At 39.5% G+C, this 27,200-nt stretch overlaps 2 protein-coding genes across 6 annotated transcripts in view; one reads left to right on the top strand and one right to left on the bottom strand.

The window, feature by feature from the left end:
* Positions 1-27,200, bottom strand: part of ralgps2 (Ral GEF with PH domain and SH3 binding motif 2) — a 125,485-nt gene that overhangs the window by 16,194 nt on the left and 82,091 nt on the right. For 3 of the 4 annotated variants that reach the window (XM_082146822.1, XM_082146823.1, XM_082146824.1), the window contains exons 10-16: positions 5,911-6,048; positions 5,412-5,502; positions 5,251-5,321; positions 3,539-3,680; positions 2,325-2,476; positions 2,187-2,241; positions 476-553 (exon numbers count right to left, since the gene is read on the bottom strand). In XM_082146822.1, the coding sequence (XP_082002948.1) occupies positions 476-553; positions 2,187-2,241; positions 2,325-2,476; positions 3,539-3,680; positions 5,251-5,321; positions 5,412-5,502; positions 5,911-6,048 (727 nt within the window). The remainder of the gene's footprint in view (positions 1-475; positions 554-2,186; positions 2,242-2,324; positions 2,477-3,538; positions 3,681-5,250; positions 5,322-5,411; positions 5,503-5,910; positions 6,049-27,200) is intronic. The other variant, XM_082146825.1, reaches the window with a different exon arrangement.
* Positions 7,826-26,744, top strand: angptl1a (angiopoietin-like 1a). Of its 2 annotated transcripts, none has more exons than XM_082146865.1 (5): positions 7,826-9,473; positions 18,259-19,152; positions 22,997-23,190; positions 24,146-24,416; positions 25,098-26,744. In XM_082146865.1, exons 2-5 carry the CDS (start codon positions 18,363-18,365, stop codon positions 25,283-25,285), a joined length of 1,443 nt encoding a protein of 480 aa, XP_082002991.1. In that variant the 5' UTR covers positions 7,826-9,473; positions 18,259-18,362; the 3' UTR covers positions 25,286-26,744. The 2 variants fall into 2 exon arrangements, with proteins under 2 accessions (XP_082002991.1, XP_082002992.1); XM_082146866.1 differs by having other exon boundaries at positions 7,826-9,489.

Below are 27,200 nucleotides of genomic sequence, written 5' to 3'. Positions count from 1 at the left end.
CAGAGTGTGAGGAAATGAGAAGGAAGGGGCTTAGAAGAAATTGCAAGTGGTCACAGGAGACGCATTTAAAATGCATGCTAAGACCAGCCTTACACGGTAATGCGTCTAGCTGACCACTTGTGATTGGGTCACTGAAAACACATCTTAATACCAGGATGTACAAAAGGACATTGTTTTCCCATGATGCACTTGCAATCGGCGCTATTGAAGCAGAGGTGAGAGGAGGCGTGTGTGTGTGTGTGTTTGGAGAACAGAAAGCAGGAGCAATCAGAAGAGATGCTTCAGTGGCTTTTGATTAGCAGCAACAAGCCACGACTGCATAAGAGTCAACATCACACGTGTGATTCAGAAAAAGCCCACCACCTGATTCCACAGCAAGAACACACACACTACACACTGTGACAGCGATAGTTCCCCGGTTGTTCAGGGTAAGTCAGATAGAAAGAGAGCCTGGCGGGGGTTGAGGTTGAGTTACCTGCTGGACCTGAGCGCTCCTCTGCAGGAGATGCGGCCCACTCTGCTGACTGGGCCCAGAGAGTGGTAGAATCGAGTCCTGTAGAGTGTCAGTCATAGCGGGGCAGTGGTCAGTCACGGCCCTCACACACAACACACACTACAGGCTGTGCTAGAGCTCTGAAGCCTGGACTCTCCTTCTATGGTCTAAAGATTCTGGCTAACATGTCTAGACAAGCGGTTAGCATACAACAGATCTGCATTAGTGGTCAACCGATGATACCTAGAAAGCAGCGTGGCCAGTGACTAATATAGGCCCAGATTTACAAAATGGGGCAAATTAGCGTGAGAGCACAATTTCAAAAAAGCGCTGATGGGAGTGTAAAGTTAAGCACATGATCTACTGACGACACTCAAATTAAAGAACACATACGCAGCCAGATCATTTCCATAATGACCAACACCGTCGACCAAAAGCAGCGCAAATTAACGTCTGGTTTAAAATATCAAAAGGAAAAAACAATGCAGATTTATTTTTTTCAACCATCTTTGATCATATTTACCAATGGGGCAAATAATTCTGACCAGCACTAAGTAGTAACAAAGTCACCAAAGTGACCATCTTTCAAACGCCTCTCGGGCATGCAAGTGCAGCTCCAGTCTCTTTGAATGGGGAAATATCAAATTCTCCAAAACTGTTCGCCAAGCTTACGATTAAATTTCATATTTGAAATCACCAATGAAATCTGACAACAACTGTCTCATAAACTTTGTTACTAAACATTTTTGTTACTAAACATTTTTCAGGCTGGATCAAGCTAAAGCTCTTGCATCTGACTGACTCCGGAGCTTCTAACAGCAGCTGCAGTGATGCGATGACTTTACTAATCGGCTATTGGCTCTTATTTAGAAGGCGGGACTTATTCCAGCATATTGAGCGTTGCACTTTTCCCCATTTAAAACTATACGAGTGACGCATCTTGTGTTATTCTATGGTCTTTGGTAATAAGGACGCAAAACGCTTATTTAGTGCAAATTAGATTTTGGAATTGACACAAAGCCAATCAAATAGGGTTATCGGTTGATGTTGATAATCTCAAAATGGCCAAATTAATAAATGATTGTTTATGACTGATTATCTTCCTATTTGTTAATATAAAAAGAGACTATCCTTTTAGAACATAGAAGGAGACTTGTACATGCATTTAGGGTACAGCTAGGACCTCAGTGTACACCTGATGTAGAATGGCAGGCAGCGGCCGTCACAAATGACTCTCTCATACTCTGTTCCTGTACAGGAAGTTTCTCTCATTAGTTACAATAGAGGTAGAGCACTAATGAGGGAATATGATGATCATTTGGGGTCAAAGGAAAGCACAGGCAGCTGAGGGAAGCAGAACACACTCTTTTGTGCCACAAAGCACATGCTGCTCAATTATGGGAAACTATAAGTCTTAAAGCAGGTTTGTGTCACAATCGAGATTGCCAATTCATTATAAATAATAAACCAATAAGCAACAACTGTAAAAGTGAATGTGTTAAGTTGATGATGATGACAAAGAAGAAACATTCCCTGTGCAGAAGCACTGGGAAGAGTCTCTGGGGAGGGTTGCGTCAGATTCCAGCATGTTCCATGAAGACATGCTGTGTCCATATGTACCCACGCATGTGGTCATGTATGGTATGTGCACGTGTAACTATGTTTGCAAGTGTGAATGTTTTAGAGGACTCACCTTTCAAAGGCGGGCCAAGACATCTCCTCACTGAGCTCCGAGCCTTCACTGCTTCCTGAAATGATAAGATCATGACACATGTTGATAAAAAGAAGCATCGCCCATGATCCAACAGCTTTCTGTGTGTGTGTGTTATACCCAGTGAAATGCCGCTAGACAGCGTTGAGCTCTCTGCCTGCCCTCGTGTGGGTGTGTGACTCTCCAGCACGCTGTCGTCCAGAAGATGTCTGGATCCAGCGTTGGGGAAAGTTGCGCTTTTAAACTCCACCGTGTTTGTTTTGTGGATAAAACTGCAGCACACACAAGAAAAATCTAAGATCGAGATTTCTTAATCAACAGAAACCGGAAGATTGTCAGATTGACCTTGTAGAAACTATACAGCAGTGTAAGGAAGATTTCTGCTTTTACATTTATGTAACATTTTTAAATCTGTTCTCAGTTCTTGCTTTCCCTGGGAATCGACCCCATGACCTTGGCGTTGCAAGCGCCAATGCTCTACTATTTGAGCTAGAGGAAGCTTTATGCTAAAGAGCACTTACTGCAAAGTCTGCCATGTCACGGACAAAAAACTGAAAAAATATGCCACTTAATATCAATAATATTGTACATAAATATGATTTTGGCCTGTTTCACTTCAGTTTTTGACTAACAAATAAAATCATACAATTTAATATTGACAATGTCAATTTTGACAATTTGTTGAATTGATATTAATTTAACACCATTTCAAATACAACTACCTTCGAATTACCTTTACAAAACATGCAACATTCCTTAAAATTGTAACTCAAGAAAAGCATCTTATTTATATACTTTTTTTTCTGTGTAAATTTGATGTTTATTTAATATATACAATTATTATTGCTTGAAAGAAATAAACAAAATCACACAAATCAAAGTCGTAAACAGTATTAAAACATCTAACATGTTGGGATGTTTTCATATAAATTAAATAGTTCATACAATAGCTTATACTCCTGAGGCTGACAAATTTTTACTTTTTTTTAAAACTTCAACTTAAAACTTAAAAAGTTTCATTCAAAAACGAATGTTACTGTTACTCTCTTTAACTATTTTTACTTATTTGTGTAAAGTGTCAAATGTTTCCACACCTTTTCAGTGAACAAATAACTGTGAAAAATAGACACGATCAAGGACTTTAAGACTAATATATTATAGACAATTTGTACTTCCCTCAAAGTCAAATTTTTATTTTGTTGAATATAATTGTACATGGCTCCAACTCTGACTATGGTCTATAAAGAAAGAACGCAGGTAAAGAAGACCGAATGAACTAGGCCACAAAGGAGTGTGATGTATAAAAATGAATGGAGCACATGAAGCAAACGCACTTGTAGCCAAGGCTGTGACACTTCCTGTGTCCGTAGGTGATGAGGTTCCGGGGTGAGGGGGGCGTTGGTGGGACTTTAGGCAGGGCACCCTCTGCAACATTACCACGACGACAACATAACGGTGATGCAGATGTGTCTGGACCTGTGTCAAAAATAGCAAACACACTAATTATTAACAACAGCGTGTGACAATAAAGGTGTTTAACTCTTTCCCCACCAGCGTTCTTTGTTGTTGTCAGCAAACAAGTTTAAGTTGCCAGCCACCACCAGCATTTTTTATCATTTTCACAACATTTTAATGGCCCCCAGAATATTGTGTTGTATGAATATCTGAACTTGCAATGTATCAAAAGAAAGAAAAGAGCATCTGCTTTCAAAAAAAAAAGAAGCTTTATTCTAGTTTGTTTTTTAGCAACAGAATGCTGTGTGAGTTTCATAGCAAAGCAACATTTAGAGCAAAAAGCGGAGAAAATTTAAATACAGAGAGACTACTACATCCAGATCGGATTCAGAATGATGATCAAAACACAGATGGAGTAGATCGTGTCCATCAACCCCCCAATGCCTGCACAGTCCTGTAGCTCGTCCTGGGTCGACATTTCATTCGGTAAAATTAGGCAGTTTTGATTTATAAACTGTTTATGTTGATGATCGTGTTATTTTACATAATTATGCATCGCTTGTTTCTGCTTCTTCACCTGTGTTTTAATCCAGAGATTCTGTCCTCTTTCAGAAGATGTCATAGCGCCCCCTACCGTATAAGAGTGAAAACATGGAAAGCCAGAAATTTCCATCAATGGCAGGGAAGAGTTGTCTCAGAAATGACGGAAATTTCCATCAATAGCAGGGAAAGACTTAACACACAGTGTTGGGGAGAGCAAATCTAAACCAATGAGATTTCACTGTGGGTGGAGCAACCCAGCATGACTCAACATAAATAGAAACCAAATGTCTGACAAAATTTTGTCACGTCATAGCTGCATTTGGTTAGGATTACAACTCATACATCAATACAGATGAGATGCATGGCATGACGCCTGGTTAAGGCCCTGATATCGAAGAACGAACATTATATAACAAAATATGGTCAAAACCGATGAGTTCGTTTCGGGAGTTAGAATCAGCTTGACAAAGCAAACTTTCCAGAAAAGTTCCCTCTGACTGGTAAACTCCTTCAATCTACCATTGGTCTGATGTGATGATGTAATAGGTAGGTGTGGCTCTGAGGCTCCGCCTTCTTTGAATCTTCTCCGGTTCATTTCTTCTGTTCAGCCCGTCGTAAAAACATGAACACACTGGAGAGCTGCTTTACAGTAGAAATTTAAGTTGTAATTCTAACTGAAAGTGTCACTGACACCATATTTTTTTCATGTTTAATACTATAAAGCTGCTTGTTTTAAAGCAATACGTTTTATAAAGTAGTATAGAAATAATCGTGACTTGACTGGAGTACCGAATTGCAAAGCTCATTGCAAACATATAAAGATCACTATGATCAGATGCTTTTTTAAATGTTATTGAGAGGAATGCGCACAACATATATTAACAGATTCATCTAAATGTGGGTGCCGTCGGGATGTTTGCTAACAGTATACTACTACAAAAGTATTTCGAACTTCTTTTTACCCCTTAGTGAAGAACGAAATATAACTTTGCCGTGAGTACGTCAGGGCCTTTACCGTCAATGTGTGTGGGCTACGAGTGCTTCTCACCTGTGAGGTCTTCTCTAGAGGCAGTGGTGCGAGGTGTGCTGGTAGCTGGTGGCTCAATCTTTAGGGACAACCTGATACGTACACAAACATGGTATCACTAAACATTTACGCTAAAACTATAATATATAATCTAATCTAATCTGAACACAGCTCCTGCTCACTTATAATTGTCGTCCTCCACAAACTTCTGTAACTCCTCAATGTAGCGAACAGAGTTGAGATACTTCTGGACATGCGGCAATACTGGGATATCTGAGAAAGCGGGAAAAATTTATTCACACAGTTAAGGCCCGTTTACACCAAGAATGTTACTATAAAGCTGACTATATTAGCGTCCACGTGGGCAGTATCATTCTGTTTATTCTAAGTAGTTTTGTCATCTGCCACTTTAAATGATCAAGCTCTTTTTAAAGCAGGATTGATTCTGATTGGCTGTCAATGTCTTTATTGTTCATCAACTGGAAAAAAAATATTCTGAAAGTGATTCCAATGATATGGTTTCTCCGTGACATTTATCGTTATAGTTGTGGTGTGGACTCTGCTATTCTTTAATATTTAGGATGATTTTTAGAACTGTATATTTATCGTTATAGTTATGGTCCTTGATGTGAACGGGTCTTTACTTCTGTTTATATCAATAAACATACATGTGATACGTACCATATTCACAGGATCTCTGCAGGTCTGAGATGATTCTCAGAATGTTGTTCATGAGGTTGGAACGCTGTTCGTTTTCAAGAATGCTGCCAGTGGAGGGATACGCCGAATCGATGTAGGTCAGATCGGACAGATATATACCTACAAATACATACACAAATACATTTAATTTTTTAACACAATTTACAGTAAAATAGCAACCTGAAGACTTTCATTTAAAAAAAGTGAACTATTATTTCAAGCAGCAATTTTCTGTAGTTGTTGTGTAACTTTACATATTCTTCATCTCTTTATTTCTCCTTTTCTATCAGAAATATTTAATTTCTTTGTGCTCTGTTCTTGTCTGTCTATAGTTGGGAGGTGGACAGACAGGCTTTCTCTGGCCCGTCTAGAGGGCTTATTTCATACTGAGTAAATATTTGGATTAGCGAGGAACATTATGTGCAGGAAGTATCTGCATTAGGAACAAAGATATGCAGCTTCTGGAGAAACATTTGGCAGCATGCAACTCTACAGCCACACTGTTTGGAAAAATGTGAATATTGATGATTTTAAAGTGTGTTTGTGACAGCATGTTCTTAAGAAAATAAGCTTGGGACTGCAAAAAAGTACCAGTCCTATACAGACATTACATCAAAGCGTCACATCTGGGATGATCATCAAAAACAACACTACACAAGCCACCGATGTGGATGACGGTGTGACAAATGAAAGTTTGAAAATAATGTGAGCCAAATCAATCCCAGATTACTTACGAGAATCCCACAATAATTTACGATTAAATAATGGTTAGATAGGTAACATATCAAACTGTACTGTACTGTAGCGTGGGTGGATACTGAGTGCTGGGATTGGAAGTGCAGTGGGTGGAGTCAAGCAAGTGATTGACAGAAGAATTCCACAATTATAAGCATGACCAATGGAACTGTTAACCACAGATTCAAAATCTGAATAAATAATTAAATGTATAAATAAAAAAAAACGTAACATTTTAGACCCCCTGTATATACAATACACTACTGTTCAACAGTTTGGGGTTGGTAAAATTTTATTTATTTTATCAAAATATAGTAAAACAGTAATATTGTGAAATATAAAATAAATATAAAGCTGGGAAATTTAAAATGTAATTTATTATTTCTGTGATGGCAAAGCTACATTTTTAGCATCATTACTCTAGTCTTCAGTGTCACATGTCAACATTTCTTATTATTATCAAAACCGTTGCTGGTTACTATATGTGGAATATGTATTTTAAGGATTTTTTTTAATGAATAGAAAGTTCAGAAGAACACCATTGATTTGAAATAGAAATCTTTTGGAACAATGTGAATGTCGTCAGTTACTTTTGACCAATTTAATGTGATACCATTGGTGCAATGTATAAAGTGAAAGAGCGTGAGACAAGAAGAGAGATGACTGCTTTGTGAATGTAAGACAAAGCTCAGGCACAAGCTAAATATTATTGTGGGAAAGCAGAACGGGAGAAAATCTACCGAACAGGAGACGTCTGTCCATTTCCTTAACACCTCATTTAGGAGGGTGAAGTCCAGCCATTCAGGCATCACACTTCCATTTAAACACCTCTGGCGATCACACACACACACACACACACACACACACACACACACACACACACACACACACACACACACACACACACACACACACACACACACACACACACACACACACACACACACACACACACACACACACACACACACACACACACACACACACACACACACACACACACACACAAAAAATAATACATAAACGACAAACTCATACTCAAACTATACTACAGACCAGAGATCAAACAACCAAAGAGAAAAACCTGTAAGATCAAAATAAGACACACATTGACAGAGTTGATGGGGAAATTCTTCCATCTAGAACATGCTGTCAATAACGACAGAACATAAATTTGACCTGTCCCTCAGTTCGTTACAACAAATAAAAACAATAACAAATTTGTTTATATTAATGCAATTACAATGTACGTTTTTACAGTTCCAGGGGCATAGAAAGTAGAAATAGGCAGCTTAAATTTGATTAAAAACCTTATATTCCATAATGCTTCTGTAAAATGTATAAATGGCCTTTATCAGTAAGACTACTGTTCAAGGATGGACTTCTGTTTAATGCGTTACTGACATAATTCTTGCGAGTGGAAAAATGTGCATGTTAATGTATTTACAGAATACATTTGCATGTATTATGTAAGAAAAGAGGGTTTACTGTCATTACACGGTCCTGAAAGCAGTTGAAAGACTTAGTTAGTGAGCGATTTTACCACACTAGTCACATGTAAGCACATATAATATGTTTATATCTTTGTGGTTATACATTCAAAATAATGTGTTCTAGTGCAGTAGTTCATCCCATAGACCTCTATTCCTTAAAACTAACCTTAAGGTCCTTACAGTTCACTCAAACATGAAAATTGTGTAATTTACTCACACTTACATCATGTTATTCCAACCTTGTGACATTCTTTCTAAAAGATTTTTTTTGACTTGACATTGTATGGACAAAAAACAAAAGACATTCTTTAAAATATCGTCCTTTAAGTCCCACTGAAGTCTGTCAGTCATACAATTTTGGAACAACATGAATTTTGATCTATGAGCGAACCATCCTTATAAAGATCTTTCTGAAGATCCGACAAGAGCCAAACACACAAACAGTCGTGACTGCACACAAACAGCACTACTGCTATAAATTCATACAAGGAAACAAGGGAAGGACATTCTGGTGGCATTGAACAGATTGTTCAAACACATTGTCCACACTGTCCAAATGATCCTCAGTTTCCTCCTTCCATTTTAAACAAACATCTGAGAGACATGCGTGGGTAGATCATTATCTACTCAACTTGTGCCATCCTCTCAGGACTCCTGAAAGCATGTGCGTTTAGCAAGACCACAGGAAGAAATCAGTGTAGTCCCGTGCTGCTGGGCTGTAAGTGAAAGCAGTCCTCTCCGTCTCCACAAAGACCGCAAGCCTATTCTCCCTGAGTTCAGAGAGATCCCTGTCCACCGCTTGCTGTCCCCTCCTCCTCCTTCCCTTAAGAATGAGAGGTTTGACGGGAGGTGAAATTTTAGAAGGGGTCGAGTCATTCTGTCTCTATTTCAGCACCCGTTACATCAGAGGAGGAGTTACGCTCTTCCCTCCAAAAAAGAGAAGGAGAAAAGGAAGAGGGAAAAAAAAACATGCCCCGATCCCCTCCATCTACCCCCTCCCTCATCCTTCATGAAAAACTGGAGTTGCTGTCCGAGAGTTCCTCAGTCTCCAGAAAGTAGCTGAAGGGTTCCAGAGCGCACTGCCCCAGATCCCGTGAACCCTCGGACAGGAGCTCGCTACTAGTCTGAGCAGCGTCCTGGGCACTGGGGATCCAAAACCACGAGAGCTTTGAGGCGGAGGCCTTAATATCCTTGGATACAAGAGATGTGTGCAACTTTAAGGACTTTTAGAGAGCCACTGGGAGAATAAGGAATCACGGAAGATACCAAGGACCGGTGAACCACAAGGATCTCAACAGAAAACAGACGGCAATAGAGGTCAGAAGACACCTGGGTAAAAGTTCTTCACTCACTTATGTTTTTTTTTCCTTCTATACATTTTCTCTGATATTTCATTTTTCATCCCTCAATCTGTCAGCAGCTGGAAGTTTACCTTCATTTTTGTTTGGAACATGCCTCTACCTGTACATCCAATGAGCATTTTTTGTTTTTCTGAACAAATTCCTTAATTTACTGACCTGTGCGCTCAGCCAGGGTACGGGTGGGCCAAACGGTCTGGTCATAGGGTCGTTCCGAGAGTTTGCATTGGATTACTTTTGTCTTTCTTCATAATCAAGAGCAGGAAAGTAGGACAAACATCAAAGGCAGAGAATTACCCAGAATTTCGCCTCTTATTCTGTTTGTTTGCTTTTCAGAAAACGAGATGGGTTTGACTCTTGGTGTTTTCTGGTCCACTTCGAGGTCATGCATTGGGGGCAAATGCATCTGGATGGGTGTGTTTGTTTGCTTGGTTAAGAGCTGCTCTCTCAGCATGTTTTGAGACTGATACTCTCACAGAGATTCCAACTGTGCTATCTAAAACATTGCTGGCTACTCTGAGGCTTGTGTCTTGTGGCTTTTCTTGTACTGTGAAGACTGTATTTTGTGGATTCCGTCTTATTTTGAGGAATGTGGTTTGTGGATTCTATTGTAGCATGTTGTAGATGTTTCTTGGTTGCCTGGTGCTCCTCATGGTTCCTCTGGATGAAGCTCTTGGAAATATGGTTTACTGAGCGTCTATGTACTGTTTGTAGGGGATAAGGGACTCTATTCATAAAAAAATTAGTTAAAAAAAAAACAAACCTACAAAGACAGAAGGTCGTTTTACACTAACCACTTCCTCATGTAGAAACGTCTACCTTCTCTCATTGCGCACACACACCTCTCTGATTTGACACTAGGCATTCTAAAGGCTAATCACAAACCCTAGTGTGTGTTGTAGCACCATTACCCATAATGCCCTGCTGCCGTCAGCCACACAAGGAACAGCACCAGTAGACGTCGATTTGAACAAAACCAAATGTTGTAAATAAAGATGAAGAGGACATAATCTTACGTACAGAAAGAAATAGAATGCAGTGGTCTTATGTTTAACTAGTTTTTTACTTAGTGTGTCATGTAACTTGGTGCAATAAAAACAGTGAGATGTGATGCACGAACATGTCCTGTGTAAACACATTATGCAGATAACCGTAATAGTGAAACCAAACCAAATGGCTAAAATGTGAAAGGTTAGAAAAACATGTTTCCTCTGAGAGTCATAAAGCTTACTAAAATCCGCTCACAGAAAAAGCCGCTGCTCTTGGACGAAGTTCCATGTCATTACTCTTCAGAGAACATTCCGTGCTGAAGTGTGGGCACATGGTTCACCTGTAGCACATGTGAAACTTCTTACATTTTCTGTCTTTCACACTAAAAGACACTACGAGCATTTTGTTAAACTGTAGAGAGATGCTGAAATGGGAAAACGTATGAAATATTTTTACTGAAGGGGTGACAGTAGAATGTGATGCCAAAGACTGCCATTGTTCAGATTTAATGGTCAATTCCTGTGGGTACTGGTGATGAATCACATCTGTGATGTTCGCGTGTCATGAGCCTCTTTAAACGCATACAGATACACATTGGGGATGTTATTTATTCATTTTAATTAATCATTAATCTAAAAACACATATGAATTTTAAAGCTGCATCATATTTTGTCAGAGAACTTCAGGCAGCAGAACTGATTCTAGATTTGCATTTCATGAAGGAAATATTAGAATGTGCACACATTCCAGCAATGTCAATTGAAGAAGTTTCAAACTTTAATCTTAAAAGTTCTTAAAACTGTCAAATAATAGAAAGCACACCTAAATATACCAATAAAACAAGGTTTTAATGTGGTCTGGGCTGAATTAATTCCACAAAAAAAATTATAATGAGATGAAGAAAAAGTAGTAAGATGAATTTCAATACACCCTTGCACGTAACAGATAAGATCCAGCACTTCTCTCTTAGAAAGTATTCCGTTTATCGTCTTCCTTTCAACAGGTTAAAACAGAAAAATACAAGCATTGCTTGTTCTCATCTGCACCACTAAGGTAATTGGAAACATGTGGAGATGAATTTGGCCTTTTGCAGATATACACACGGCGTCAAGATTTCAGGCTTCCTTCTTCCTCGGCTGTCTGTCATTTTAGCAGCCACAATCTACTCTGTCTCAGACAATTTTTCCAAATATGATATTCTCTTCAAATCTAAGCCTGGAATGGCCCACACTTTCATCTGCAACTGCTGCAATCTTACTCACCGTACTAAAACAGAGCCCAATAAAAATTCCAAGCTAAATGTGAGAGCGATTTAAAGATTTGTGAATAAAGTGAATGCAAAATCGCATAAAGATTTGAAAGAAACTTGACTGCTGTCCAACTAAGGGTCAACGACATGATGCTAATTTGTCTTATCAGTTCATTCAAAAATACAATTACATCATGCAATAAATAATTTTACCACAATTCTATGATGAGCATGTTTTTAGTTTCAAAATTAAAATTAATTTTGATAAAAGTCATGTGGTGCAACCAACATGCAGGCAAGAAGGTCAATAAGTGTCTTAAAATATTAGATCATTTGACATTTTTTATGAAAAGACAAGGTCAGTTCATGTTGTAAAATGTCATGTGGTGCAACCTTTCAAAAACAATACTTTGTACACTTACATGCATTCAAGGATTAGGGAAAATCTGCTATTACTTTTTACTTGCTGGTTACACCACATTTTAGTGATCGAACATCAACTTTTCTTTAAAATGTTATGAAACATTTTCAAAACAACGTGGAAGCAAATACAAGGAGTATTAACCTACGAACTTTAACCATGCGTTTTAAGCCTATTCTTTTTCTTTATGTCAACATTCTTATTTGTCATTGATTTACTGAAAATGATTGACTTTCTAGCTGTCAACATTTTCAGTGTGATCATCCTTTAAGCCCGATTTAGCTTTGTACAAGCAAACTGGAGAAAACGTTCTGCTCTGTCTCTCATGACTCGCAAGTTCCCACAATATAAGCAAGTTTTGAGCAAAATGAAGCCTCTAAGAGGCTTTAAAAAAGGACTTGTGGGTGGTGATCAGGACCAAGGTATGAGCCTTCCAAACCACGTTCAGTGAAAAGCTGCATTCTCTAGGACAGGACTGCTTCTTTTTCCTGCTCTCTCTTTTCTTTAGCTGTGGGCTCCAAACTCAATTAAAGTTCCCACATGCCCAGATCTCACTTCATAAATTCATTACATCATGCCCTGTTGGTCTCCATTCTGCCAGCACTCATTTCCTTCTGCACTCCTTGGGATGGAGTTAAAAACTGCAACTTGGGGCATGTTTTCCAACCTCATATAACGTCTTTTCCTCCTTCCTTGCTCTTACGCTCTCTTCCAATCTTACTAATTTTGTCAGCGTCTCCTCCTGATTGAACAAGAGCGTATCATATGTTGACACATCCTGGTTTTCTGATCTTTTAAAATATCGAGCCATGCTAAAAAAAATACTACCATGCTGACAAACGTGGCCCATGTGTGATGCATTTATTGTACAGACTTCAGATTATAACAGAAAGCTGCTGTTTGTGTAGTCATCTTTCTCTCGTGTTGTTCCAATATAACGAATTTCATGAACAGCAGAACGAGAATTCTCTTCTGTTTACTCTCAAAGCTTCTGTTTCCAACAGTGCTGCCTCATGCATCCTAACAAATTCAGTACAGTCCCTCATTTGTCCCTGTCATTCCCTCCAATTCCCTCCTGTCATTCCATCACTCAAGTTGTTTCTCTTTCTTCTCTTTTCTTTCTTTTTTTTTTTTCTTCCTTGCTTTCTCATTATGGAATATTTTTTGAAGTGCGTCTATGTGTTTACTGGACTGGCTGCCGTCATCTTGGGAAAGTCTGACAGCCAGATGTGGAATTCTTAGATATATTTTTCAAAAAATACATTCTCTTTCAAGGAAAACAGATAAATTCTATTTAACTACCAAAATGTATGCGTTTGTGTGTAAATGCATGTGGTAAAACGGCAGCAATGGCTGATGGAATGAGCAAGGTAGGATTAGAGTTGTCTGGCTTTTGAGATTAGCTTTTAAGAGTCTCTTTACAATATCTAAAAAACTGTTGGTCAGAGCCGGGGATTGTTGTGGACCACTATACTGTCAAAATAACTGCAGTGTTTAAATGTAACATCTTGTTGAGTCATGGAAACCACAGACTGGTCTCTTAAAATTTTATGGAGCTAGTTGTTGGGTTGACTAGCTCAGATCTTATTTCTTTCAAAGTTCAGTGACTAATCATATAAACGTAAAATTGGCCGTCTTGCACAAACAGCTACATTCATTAGGATGTAAACAGCAACTAACTCTGGAACGTGATTAGAGATTTAGGTAACATCAGTTACACTATGCTGCATTATAAACCATTATGTTTGTCTTGGGACTTATTTGCTTTACAAATAAAATAAAAGTCTTTATAAGTATTTCTCTAAATTTTTCCTCACCACATTCTCCAAGGAACACAGCGTTTTAAGACGCTTCGTATCCTTGTCTAAACTTTCCAGCAATAACCTTTTGTCTCATAAAACTGTTCAAACTGACACTCAGCTCATTGAACTAATAAACTTTGCAAGAAAAATACAGGACTTTATGGTCCCATATCAAAGCTTTCTCAACAAGAGTACAAACACCCTTAACAAAACACCTTATATTACCCGCTGTTTTCTAGTTAACCGTTTAAACAGCTCTCAACTGCCCAATCAAATTTTGACTTGAAACAGCTGACCAGAAATCAAAGACACTTGGGCATAAATCCCACAAAAACAAGAGCTCAAACTCTTTTACTCACTTCAGAGGAAGTCAATAATGTCATGCCAGACACCACAGGCTGAAACGAGGAGCTGGGCGCTAAGCGAAGAGAAAGGGAATGAGCTAACGACTGAGCTCAGATCCAACCCTAAGCACAGCCAAGGAAAAACAGCTCCTGGTGGCCCACCAAAGCACATCACACACAAGCAGGCCAGCCAGAAAGCAGCGTTTGCCATTGTGAAATTATCCACAAGTAACTGAATAGATGATTAGATGAATCGACCAGGAATAGTTTGGCTTTTGAAAGAGCTTTTTCATTGTCTACATGCATATTCAGAAGGTTCTTATAAAGCCAAAGCCATAAACGCAACAGAGCAGATGCTGATATCCTATGGAGTGTTGTTAACAAGGCCAGACAAGAAGGTGCCATGCTGGACTCTTCAGCTCTACATGCTGGAATTACAAATGACACTTACTGTAAAGACATTGAGTACATTAGAATAGATGGTGATCAAGTATAAATAACAAAGATAGAACAGTAAAAAGAGAGTGTGAGAGAGAACTGGCAAATCTGCCTTCCAAGACGCAAGTATAAACAAAACTCAGTAGCTATCCCTCTCTCTAAGCTGAGCTTTACAAAAAAATACTCTTGAGGAATAAAGGATTTTGGCAGCACTCTGTAAAAATATGGAATAAGTGAGACTTTATTACTAAAACAAATGTGTCCAGGCAAATACCCTTCTTCTGGGTATTTGTAAGATGGATAACTGAGACAAAAACAGGACTGAGGAAAAGCTGATTTCTGTGATGAACTATAAAATGAACCCAGGGACCCCGTTTAACCGAGTTTTGTTTGTACAGCAGTTTCCATAATGATATTCCATAGGGTTGTTCACAGTATGCGTTACTGCAACCGGAAACAGTAAGAGCGCAATGGAACATATTGTAGTGGTATCGAGATGTACTTTTAAAAGTTCAACTTCTTTTTATATGACACATTTTAACCTAGGCACTGATGGTGTGAGACGCTGATAAAGTTGTAAGATACATTGCAATGTCAAAGACATCCATTAGTACATATTTCCAAATAAATACAACCAATACAGCTGGAAAAAATAACATGTTTTGATTTAGCTTTTTAACTGCAAAATGGGCTGACGTCTTTGACTGTAACGGCAAGTCTTGCTGCTTTTTCAGTGTCTCGTTCATGAGCGCCTTGTTTTTAAGATGGCATGTCAAGATCCTTGGTTCTTTCCAATGATCAGTACTGCACCTCAAAGTTGTAAATGCAAAAAAATTAAAAAAGTCGTGAACAACCTCTAATTCTGCCCAATGCAGTGGAACCGCTGGGATTTAGTCTTTGACAGCCAGCATGACTGATGTTAGCAGAGTCAAACCCAATGAAACCAAGAACACGGATTAAATGTTAATGTGCTACACTTGTCGGTGACATCATAACAGTGATACTGACTTCATAAAAACATCAGAGGAACCCAAGGGTATCAGAACAGTCTGGAAGCCGTTCTGGAAGCTCTATGAATTATTGCTATTAACAACACATGAAGAGCCAATTGGCTGGAACAGTAGAGGATCACAGCTGTCCATACATCACATCAAGGCTAAAAGAGAATGATGAAATGAACCATGGGAACAGTGAGTAGACTGTATAGAGTGTTGAGCTGTATTACTCAGATGGGTGGGGAAAGGATAGGGAGCCATTGGGATCAACATAGAGCAGTGTTGGTACTAAGCAACAGCCAAATCAAGAACAAAGTTGACAAAATCCACATTTAAAAAACGAATTACATTAACCTAAGCTTGCTAGTTAACTGGTTATCCAAGCTACTGACAGCTCTAGTGCGAGTGCTAGTCTACAATGCGAGAATTCTGACAGCTCAGAGGAGCAAACCATTTATACTGAAAACTGTTGTAACAACTGATGAAAATGTTAATATTTACATTTATTCATTTGGCAGACTCTTGCTTTTTCCAAACGTGAAAGTCAAATATACAGGTCAAAATACACACAGATTGTGTGTTCCCTGCAACATTACTAGCTGAGCTATAGGAATTGAAAACAGTTAAATGAGATATTGAGATAAAAATGTTATGTTAATCAAAAGCAGAATTGCACATTCACATCTTGTGTAGCCCATGAGCAATCACATACCTTAGTTGTCTATTACTATTTATTAGTGACGGTGAAAGGTCGAGAGACTGCATAATGGAGACAAATGCAGCCCTCCGTTTTATGGTTGAAGGGAGGGAGAGAAAAATAAGCAAATTAGAAGGTAAGAGTTTTCCTCTCAATCCCTCAGGTTAGCATCTGAACCACTACGTCCTGAATTGTTCGGTTTTGGCATCGGATGACATTTTCACATCTGTTCTGGATATGTTAGCTGCCCATTACTACGCCCAAGCCAAAATATTTTGAATTGTTTTTCCTGTGTGATTGTGAAAAATGACAGAAGGGAATCCAGTAGACTTAGTGTCCATTGATAGTTAGAGATAATTAGGTTGAGTAAGTCAGGTCCCTGAAGTAGAGAGTGAGAGAAAGTGATGAAAATGAAGACAGACACAAATGGAGACAAATCATCAGGTTTCTGGACAGCACAAGATCTTTCTTTCCCATGAAGTCAGGTTCAAGGCCAGGTGTCTTGTTTGGCAGAGCAGCCAGAAGGACGATTATGTATGTGACCCATTTTCTCCACTATAGCCCAGACTTTTCCTTAAAACCTTGTCTTACACAATTCTCACTTTCTAATCTCTTCACTCCACACATCATGCTTCTCAAAGTCTGTAGCCTGCAGTGTCAAATTGCTCCAGCGTGTATGATTAGTTCAGAGCCGATTAGGCTGCGTTTGGCTGTGGCTTTCATTTCACTTTATGCTTTGAAAAGACAGAGCCAGTGGTTTTGAAACTCACCCCTAAGCATAGGTTAGCTTTAGATTACTGACTACATTCAGTTAGAACCAGACTGTAGAGCCTTCAAGCAAACAAAATATAAAGTTATATTAAACAAAGTTATAAAATAAAGGAACAGAATAAAAACTCTATAGAGGCCACTGACCTGGTTCAGTTTAGCAAGTAAAGGAAAGGCAGGCTAAACTGCTTACAGCCTACAGTATATAAGGCCCTGATTAGCATTAAAAAGTCTGGTTCTTTCAGACAAGACAGACACACTTTTGGTCTCGCAACAGTACAGATGGCAGAATTGCTGACTGAAAAATGTGTGTCTGTATAAACAGGGAGGGGAACCCGGAGTGAGCACATCTAGGTGTTGATGAAAAGCAGAGCTCAGCATGGAGGGAAAGGTGATACTGGGATTAGAGGAGCCTAACGCAGCTCCTGGAGAGTGCTGCTATGCAAAAGACTGAAGACATGCTGGGATACTCAGAGTGGGAGAATGTTAAATACTGAACTCTTCAGAGTGGGATACACAGCAGGATGTAAGAGCACCTAGGAATTTGATCCACTGAACCCTGTAGAGAAGGGGGTGGTGTGTTACAGAGCAGGAGTTACAAGGGTGGGAGAATGGTTATAGTCCACACTGAAGATGGGTTTTGTGTATAAAATGCCATGGTGATGACATCAGAGGAGCGATGATCTGTTAGCAAAGGATGTGAAACATCTGGATATGGGCAAGTGTTAGTGGAGGATGTGAAGCATACGTGTGTTTGATTTATGTGTCTGAGACAAGATTGAACAGCACCAGGGTGCCTGAGAACAGAAGGAGTAAAGGTTGTACACCATGCTGAACTGCTAATACACATACTTTTCATGGCAGCATTCCATTAAAACATTGAAAGAAACAAAAATACTCCGGCCTTGTCGATGTGTAGAACAGTAAAAATGAATGCAAACATCTTACTATGCCATGTGTAAGACAAAACAAACGTTTTAAAGGTAAATTGACGATGTGCAAGATTGCTGATTGGCGGCTGATTTTCTCTCTCTTTACAGGTGAATAATTGGATTTACCACTGTCCGGAGGTTGAGGAAGAGAAGAGTAAACAGAAGAAAAAAACAACAACCAAAAAGTAGGTGAGGTGATAATAGAAGCAACCATGAGATGTGTAACATGGTGCATGGGCATCATGCTCTGCCTCTCAATCTGCTTGCTCAGCAAGTGCCACTCAGGAAATGAACTAATGCAATCTCGACAACGGCGAGCACCTGCCGATGACTCCAAGAAATGCTCCTACACTTTCCTGATGCCCCAGCAGAAGATCACAGGCCCGATCTGCGCCTCTGCTACTGGACCTGAACCAGACAAAGACCGGGTGACACGTATGGACATTGCTGATGTGCGGGAGGTCCTTTCCAAGCAGCGACGGGAGATTGAAATGCTGCAACTAGTGGCAGACGTGGACGGGAACTTGGTAAATGAGATGAAGCTTCTACGCAAAGAGTCTCGTAACATGAATTCCAGAGTGACACAGCTCTACATGCAGCTGCTTCATGAAATCATCCGCAAGAGGGACAACTCCCTAGAACTGGCGCAGCTGGAGAACCGCATATTGAACGTCACCTCGGAGATGCTCCGACTGGCCTCCCGTTACAAAGAGTTGGAGCTGCGTTTCGCAGGCCTTGCTGGCACAGTCAACAACCAATCGGTGCTCATTGCTGCCCTTGAGGAGCGCTGTCTCCGTGGATATGGACGTCAAGATCTGCCGGCCGTGCCTCCGCTGGTTCAGGTGGTACCGGAGAGTATTCCGGCCAACAACAACCGCTTCACCAATGAGATTCAGAGAGACAACAACAACCGAGCATTTCCTAGAGGATCACGAATGGACGCCCCAACGCCCGACCCGCTGGGAATCCCACCACCCCCACAGGGCACCCTCACTTCAGATGGTAAGTGACAAGGGACAGGGAGACAAAATCACTTGAAATATGTGACAGAATTCTGGAAGCTCTTGTTAAGTCAAGCCACGTGTTTCACAATCTTACCACAGAGTAAAAAAACACAAAAAAAAAACACCTGTGTATTGTCGGGTAGCAGTCAGGAGCCAGTATCATTGTAGGCACCGAAAAAGTTTGCAAAAGGTAGCAGCAAATGAGGCACTTATGACCAACCTTCTGAAACCTAAAATAACAAATTGGACTTCTGTGCCACTAAAGACGTTGCTCACCCCTGATGGCACTACATGTTTCCAATGAGAGTGGCATTGAGATCTCATCCTCCTAAAGCATGAACACATAGCCAGGAACAGCTAATGCACTGTTGTAATGCCAAAAGTTACTGAGACAAATCACAGAATCCTCTATTCTGGTCCTGCAGAATCCTCTCTGGCAGCCCATGAAAACAAAATATGAGCTCATGGATTCCTGAGCGCACACGTGAAAACATGCACTCACACTAGCCTCCTGGAAAAATCTGTAGATTTAAGAGGGTCAGAGGAGAGTGAAGTGGAGGTCTAAGCTGGACTGGGCTTCTGAATGACTACTCTATAAATGCATCAAAATGTATCTGTCCAGTGAGGAGTGAAGATACACATAGGAACAAGAACATGCAACATAAAAGCAACAAGATGTCTTCAAGCACTTGAAACTCAAAAAAACATTTTCCCTCATCACACACATGCAAGATAGTGATGCCGCCCCTATTAACAAATCTCAATTTAAAAGCAATTTACATGACCATGTGTTCCAAGAAAAAAGTTGCAACAAAAATGGGGCATGCTTTTGTCATATCAGACAATAAAAGCATTATACACCAGACAGACAATGAGAAAAAAATGGGTGCCAGTGTATGCAAGCACATCCCACTAGGTATACCACTTCTGCCGTCATCTATGACTACTAAAAGACAGAGTGAGAGAGACACATACTTTGAGAGTACATATTAAATTTCCATTCTTGAAAATGATGTTCTTGAAGACGCTTTTACTGTACAAGACAAATAAATCAGACACGCCATTGTTGCATTGTTACAGCACTTTAAGCTAAGCTTAATGGCATAAACACTTATGTAGCACTCAGCTTTGCAGTAGACTTCAGTAGATTACATACAAAATACATTTTGCAAGGATTTAATTTTATTCACTCAAAAATGCAGGTTTGTCTGAGTTTGCTCTCTCTCGTTCTGCCCTTCCTAGCAGTATAAGGTCGACATTTATGCTGCCACTTTCAAGACTACATCCCTGCTTGACAGGTTTTACAGCCATGTAACTGTCAGTAAAAGGCAAAACCATAAAACACAACTTTACTGCACACTCAGAGATATAAATGTGAAATAGAGAGGAGGAACGATCTGTGTGTGTATGAGAAATGAAGCTTGTAAATCTATTACTTAAAAGGAATTCATTGAATTTGTAACTTAAGAGAGAGGTAAACCCATGCTTGCGACATGTATAGTTACCAGCACAAGGGCAGCAGCCCTGCTCCAAAACTTAATGAGCTACCTGGATGTATAAAGCCTATATAGGGAGCTATCTTCTAAGACAACAGAGCCTCATAAATGTCTGATTTAAAATGCTTTTTCAAACATGTAAAAAAGTGTTCCTTAAGCGATAATCGGCTAATTCTCATTGACATTAGCATGCTGATAAGCTTTACTTTTTAATACGGAATCTAATATGGAAATATGTTTATAATAAACATTTTCCTTGAACTCGGTTCACAATTTCAGCAAAAAAGAGCCCCCCCAAAAAAATAAAAAATAAATAAATCAGAGATCATCACAAAAGTAATTTGGGATTGTTTACAATGAGGCCTTAGAATGTGGCCAAAACCAGGTCTTTTTTTGGCAGCGTCCTTTAGCCTTCACATAGAGAGCACAGCTATGACACCTAAAAACGCTATCTACGAGGGCAGCTCACTTGGTTTTGGAACATAGCCAAGAGAAAAAATTAATTTTGACTGTAACCTCATGACATCCTTCAACACAATGGAAAACATCTACAATTGTCCAAAGCAGCACTTATACTTTGTAAGGCCAAATATGCAGGCATGTGGAAGTGTGATATGGTGAATTTGGGCAACAGCCTTTAGTGTATAAATATTACAACCATCAAACCTTTACAAACACAACCTCCAGTGGTAGGTCTCTCCAATTCCCATCTTTTTCACATACCCACATTTCACAATAAACAATCTCCACTGCTTATCCAGCAGATCTTCAGTCTGAACCAAAGACTTAAACAATGATACAATCTCTAAGTTCCTGAAGCAAACGGCTCCAGAGTCCAGGCTCTCATGCGGCCAAGGCAACTCAATAGGGCCCGATTCTCTCGTGACTGACCACTAATGACAGCTCAGTATAGCCCACTTCACCTCAGAACACAGAGAATTACAACCGCAGCTGACCAAAGCAAAACACTCCTCTAACCTCTGGGGTTGTACAGTACTATTTTTTTTTGGCCAATGAAGATGTATCATTACTGTAAAAAAAAAAGAACACACACAAAAAAACAGTAGCTGCTCAGAGAGTAGTTTTGGATGACTCTAAGACTCAGTTCTGTTTGAGGGTCCTCCTGGACCCAAGCAGAGAAAACGCCCATTCCCCCCACTCTGCCGATGCCTGCCGCTCGAAGCCGCCGGCACAATGCCTGTCTGTATGAGCTCAATGGCTGTCATTCATGGACAGGCGGTCAGGGCCACACTGGGACCTGGCTGGTTAACACAGCTGTTTCAGCACAGCAAGAGCTACTGAAGAACTTCCTCTTAACACAGGAAAGCTCCTCTTATACAACACACCAACCATATCGCCCAAAAGGGCCTTTGGCAAAGGGGAATCTCGCTTTCTTCCTCTCTCATTCTACATCTCTGGCTCACCCCTATATGACTGATAATGATTTTAGCTTAAGCTCAAGTATAGAGGAAAAAGAAAAATAAGCGGAAAATAACCAAAGGAAGAGGGAGTCGCAGAAGGCCTGAGCTGGTGTCTGGGCATGGTAACTTCATCAGGACAAAGAAGGGTATTTATCTTTCAGCCAAATCTGAAGTGCTGGGAGATCCCAGGGCAGAGATGATGAGTCCAGAGACCAGGGAGAGCATTCAGTTAAGACAACAGTGTCTCTCTATGGTCAGGAAAACTCCCTAAACTGATCCAAGCCCTCTATATTAAGTGTCCTAAATATAGCAGGTCCGAATCCCGATCAAAGCCACCTAAACACAGAGACACTGGAACCAGCCAGTACCTTTTACAGTGTTAAGGCCCATTTCAACAGGAGCAATAACTATTAACATACCCACCAAAAGATGGTAACATTGTTTATTATAAGCATGTGTTCCATTTAAATTGTCTGTTTCTTTAAATGCTCAAGCCCTTTAAAGTTGGGTGGATTTTGATAGGCTGTCAATATTTTTATTGTTCATCAGCATGATGAAATAGTTCGGAATGGGATTCCAATGTTATTATTCCTCTGTGGCATTATTATTATAGCTGTGGTGTGGACATACATGGACAAAAATCTATAGAGAATATGATTATTTTAAATATTCCAATTAGTAAATGTTGGGGATGACCTGCTTGAGCTGCACAAGATTAATCAGATATACAGTATACACAACACAAGCATAATATTACAACAAAATAATGCGAATGCACAAGTGAACCAGAACTCATTTACGTGCTAGAAGGAATGTGCAAGTCACGTTGGGAATACAAATGGTCTTCATCAATGTATCTGTACTGGTCCAGATATTATACACTGAAATGAGAAACCTAGTTTACTTTTCTCCCTGTCTTCCTCAGGCCCTTTCAGAGACTGTTTTCAGGTGCGGCAGGCGGGGCACAGCACCAGTGGGATGTATCTGTTGAAGGCAGAGGGAAGTGATAGACTGATTCAGGCCTGGTGTGAACATAAATTAGACAACGGAGGCTGGACCGTTTTTCAGCGAAGGAAAGATGGCTCAGTCAACTTCTTCAGGAACTGGGAGAACTACAAGGTAAGGGCCCACAACACACAGACCAGAGCATGCTGCAAAAACTAAGAAACGAATGAGCAGTAAAGTCCTCTTTTTTTCCTAACTCTTTATCCAACTTTAGTAAGTCTAAACATCTGATAAGAATCAGGGAAATAGGGCAACCTCAAGAGACAGCCCCAGTGTCTGCATTTACATAACTGCTCCACATCCCTGTCATGTGAGTGTGTACGTGTAAGTGAATGTGTGAGATAGATGGAATGTGCGATGAGATTACCAGTAAGGCCCATTAGTGATTTACTAGTTCAGTTCTCAAGACTTTTCAGTTATATAGATTTGTCAGGGTTTTAGGTTATTGACCATTACATGAAAATAAGTTATGACTGATCAATATCAGGTAGAAATTTGATAATATTAGTGCATGGTAATAGATCATTGGTAAGAAATAAAACATCTAAGCTATGTATTCCACAACACATTTTCACCTTTATTTGGGGAAACTATAGCTATAGAACTATAGCTGTGATATATAGGAGGCTTGTAGACCCAAAGCACATAATTCATTCCCTTTCCAGGAGCAATGGCCCGAAAATGACCATTTTCCCCCTGTACACTGCTGAAATCGGTGGAAAAATCTAGTTATGCCTTTCTAAAGTAGCTCTCAAGTTCCCTGCAAAGTCTGGCTTGGGAGTGTGACTTCACCGATTTTGTCAAAGTTGAGTGTGTTCACTTGCCAAATGAGTGAATTGTAAGTCCAGAGTTGAAGGCCTAGTACAGAAAAATACCTAAAATCCTCCTCACTGACACAAATGAAAACAAGTAAAATAACTGCACACAGCCGGGAGAGCACACATAAATCCACTAAGCGCACTCAAGACTTAGATTAACTATTTCCATTGGTGAAAAGATCAAACTTCTCTCTCACATACTCTGTCTCTATTACAGTTTCTCTTATTTCCTCACTCCTTCTCCCACACAGAAAGGCTTTGGGAACATAGATGGAGAGCACTGGCTGGGCTTGGAGAACATCTATAACCTAGCCAAGCAGGGGGACTACAAATTGCTGGTGGAGCTGGAGGACTGGGTTGGGAAGAAGGTTTATGCAGAGTACAGCAGTTTCCGTCTGGAGTCTGAAAGTGAGGCCTTCAGGTTGAGACTGGGCACCTACCAGGGCAATGCCGGAGACTCCCTCACAAGCCACAATGGAAAACCCTTCACAACGCTCGACCGGGATAAAGACGCCTTTACAGGTCAGATGCTAATAGCCAGTTAGAACAGTACGATTGCATAATTTTTCATTTAATTTTTATTATAGCCATTTAATATAAATACTTTTTAAAATATATAAAACCTTACAAGGGTTGGGAAAAAAATTATGGAAATTACAATAAGTAGAATTTATTGAATTATTATTATTTTTTTTTATTTATTGCAAGTTAACAAAACATAGTAGCTTATACAAGACAAGGAAAAAAAAATCAATTGGCATATACACATACAGATGAGAGAAAGACAAAAAAAAACAAAAAAAAACAGCTAAATATAAATATATCGATATAGTGATGTATGCAGGTACATTGGTAAGTTTAAGCAATGGGATATTTTAGTGATATCTAGATAGAGGCCATTTGAGACAATCATTGTAATAGTAATAGAGCATTTTCTTAACTTTCAGGCAAGGTTTTGTCAAGCCATCATTCTAAGTATAATTCCAAATGTCATACGACCCTGACAGATCCAAAGCTAATAACATCCCACTACAGATTTGATTGCCAATGATGCTTGATTCGTTTTATCGGGGACGCACCAAGAAACTGTACTTGAGTTCAAATGACAAGGGGTTGTCTGGAATTGGTTCTGACATGAGCAAAAGCTTTGAAAAAGTGATGTCATTCTCATTGCATTCTCTTCTCCATATTCTTCAATCACAGGCAACTGCGCTCATTTCCACAAAGGCGGCTGGTGGTACAACGCGTGTGGTCAAACCAATCTGAACGGCGTGTGGTACTCCGGTGGTGTGTATCGCAGCAAGTTCCAAGATGGGATCTTCTGGGCGGAGTATGGAGGCGGGTTCTACTCGCTCAAATCAGTCCGTATGATGATCCGGCCAATAGACTGAGGTTCACCCCAGGACCTCACCCTCATATCACATGAGTCTAAATTGCTTGAATGTACTCATAACTCACTTCAGCACTTATTTATAATCACACATTTATGTTTATGAGGACTGACATGTATAGCACAGTATAGTCGTCATTGGTACCAACAGCATTACAAATCGTGAAAAGGAGTTAAAGGACATGCGTTTATCCAGACTTGAACACCGATGCCCTTTGGTCTGTTGAACAGTCCATCGAAATTCAGAGAAGACGACGTAAAGAGAAGTAAAAGTTGGAGTTGGATGACAATATGGTCAACTTCAGGATCTCCTGCTCTTCTCCATCTCCTAAAGTTTTCTTTTACTGTTTTACTTCTTACATTCTTCTCCACTGCAATATCTTCATTGGTGTCTGTTCCTTCTGACTCTCCCTTGCTTGGACTGATGACTTCAAAGCCTCAATCGCAGGTTTTTAATCAAAGATCTTTGGCCTCTTGCTTTGGAGGCTTGTCTGTAACAGGACTAGCACTGGGCTCAACTGTTCGCCAGGCCCCGTCTGCATTCGGGGGTAATGTTGGTCTGACTGTAAATATACTTCATGTTTTATAGTTGTTTGTTTTTGTAAGAGTTAATTTAAGGACTCACCTCCAATCCGCAGTATTCATTTGTTATTTATATATCAGTGATCTGTATTTATTACAGTTATAATCCTCCAATCATCTATGTAATCCTGACTATGATGTACCATTGTGCTTTTGACAAACATCTGTACACTTTTACCAAAAGAGAGAGAATATTACATCCATGGTTGTAACCACCATGTAAATTGAAAGGGACACGACCCCCAACTTCCAGCTTAGAGGTCGATCAATATGTGTTTTTCAATGATCTAAATCTTAAATTCAATTTTATTTTGTCCACAATATAATATATTTTCAAGTGAAACGATATTCAACAAGAAAAAAAACAGGGAACGACTTGATTTATTTTAGTAGGAGTTGATTGGACTGTGAAAAGTGGACGTTAAAGCCAAACCAAATATGAGTTTAAAACAGTTGGTTGAAATTATCCAACCATTTTTGTGGCCTAAGAGAGAGATAAAGTTGTTTCAGAGTATTATGAGCAAGCATTCAGAACTCTAGAATTGGCCTCCTTTCAGTAAATGAGTTGAAATTTTAAGTGAATTGGCCATGCTTCACAGGAAGTGGAATTTATCGATCAAAAGTTAATTTATTAAATAAAGTATAAAACCCTTAAAAAGGCCTTTAGACTTTTATAACTTTCAGACAAGGCTTATTCAAGCCATCATTCAAAGTTTTGATGAATCTTCATTTTCTAGCTACACTTGTAGTTCTAACATATGGATTTCTTTGAATTTCAAATCATTTTAATTGTACTTCTTAAAATTCAAATTGCAATTCTGCATAGTGTTTTCGCAACCTAAGTGAAAGAAGAGGTAAATAGCAAAATTAGCATTTAATTTAAAAAATAAAAAATAATGTGCACCAATAAATTGGTCACAATAAGACCATGAATGATAGTTATGTAAGTAAATGTGGTCAATTTTGATTTCATGTTGAGTTTTTCATTTGGTCCCTCTAACTTCATAATTTGGTTACACCACTTACTGGCTCACAAACCAGAAAAAAAAAGAAAAAGAAAACTTTAACTTTGTAGAATTTATGCTAGTCTTTCCTTATAAAAACACACAAACTGATTTACTCCATCGACAGGGGGACGGACACACTTATGCCCGAATGTAATATTGGTACGAATTAAATTAAACACATTTTTGTTTAAATGATCTCTGAATCCACTCTTAACGCTGCAACACTGAATAAAACAGTGCCCAAAAGTCTGAGTGAACCATTTTTTCGTACAGTATATATGGAGTCACAGCTGGCTTTTCAATTACACCATTGACTTTTCTGCAGTA

Source organism: Leuciscus leuciscus (genome assembly GCF_965113295.1).
Source record: "Leuciscus leuciscus genome assembly, chromosome: 19".
Taxonomy (NCBI): domain Eukaryota; kingdom Metazoa; phylum Chordata; class Actinopteri; order Cypriniformes; family Leuciscidae; genus Leuciscus; species Leuciscus leuciscus.
Note: the sequence above shows the minus strand (reverse complement) of the source record. Positions and strands in the feature narration are given on the sequence as shown.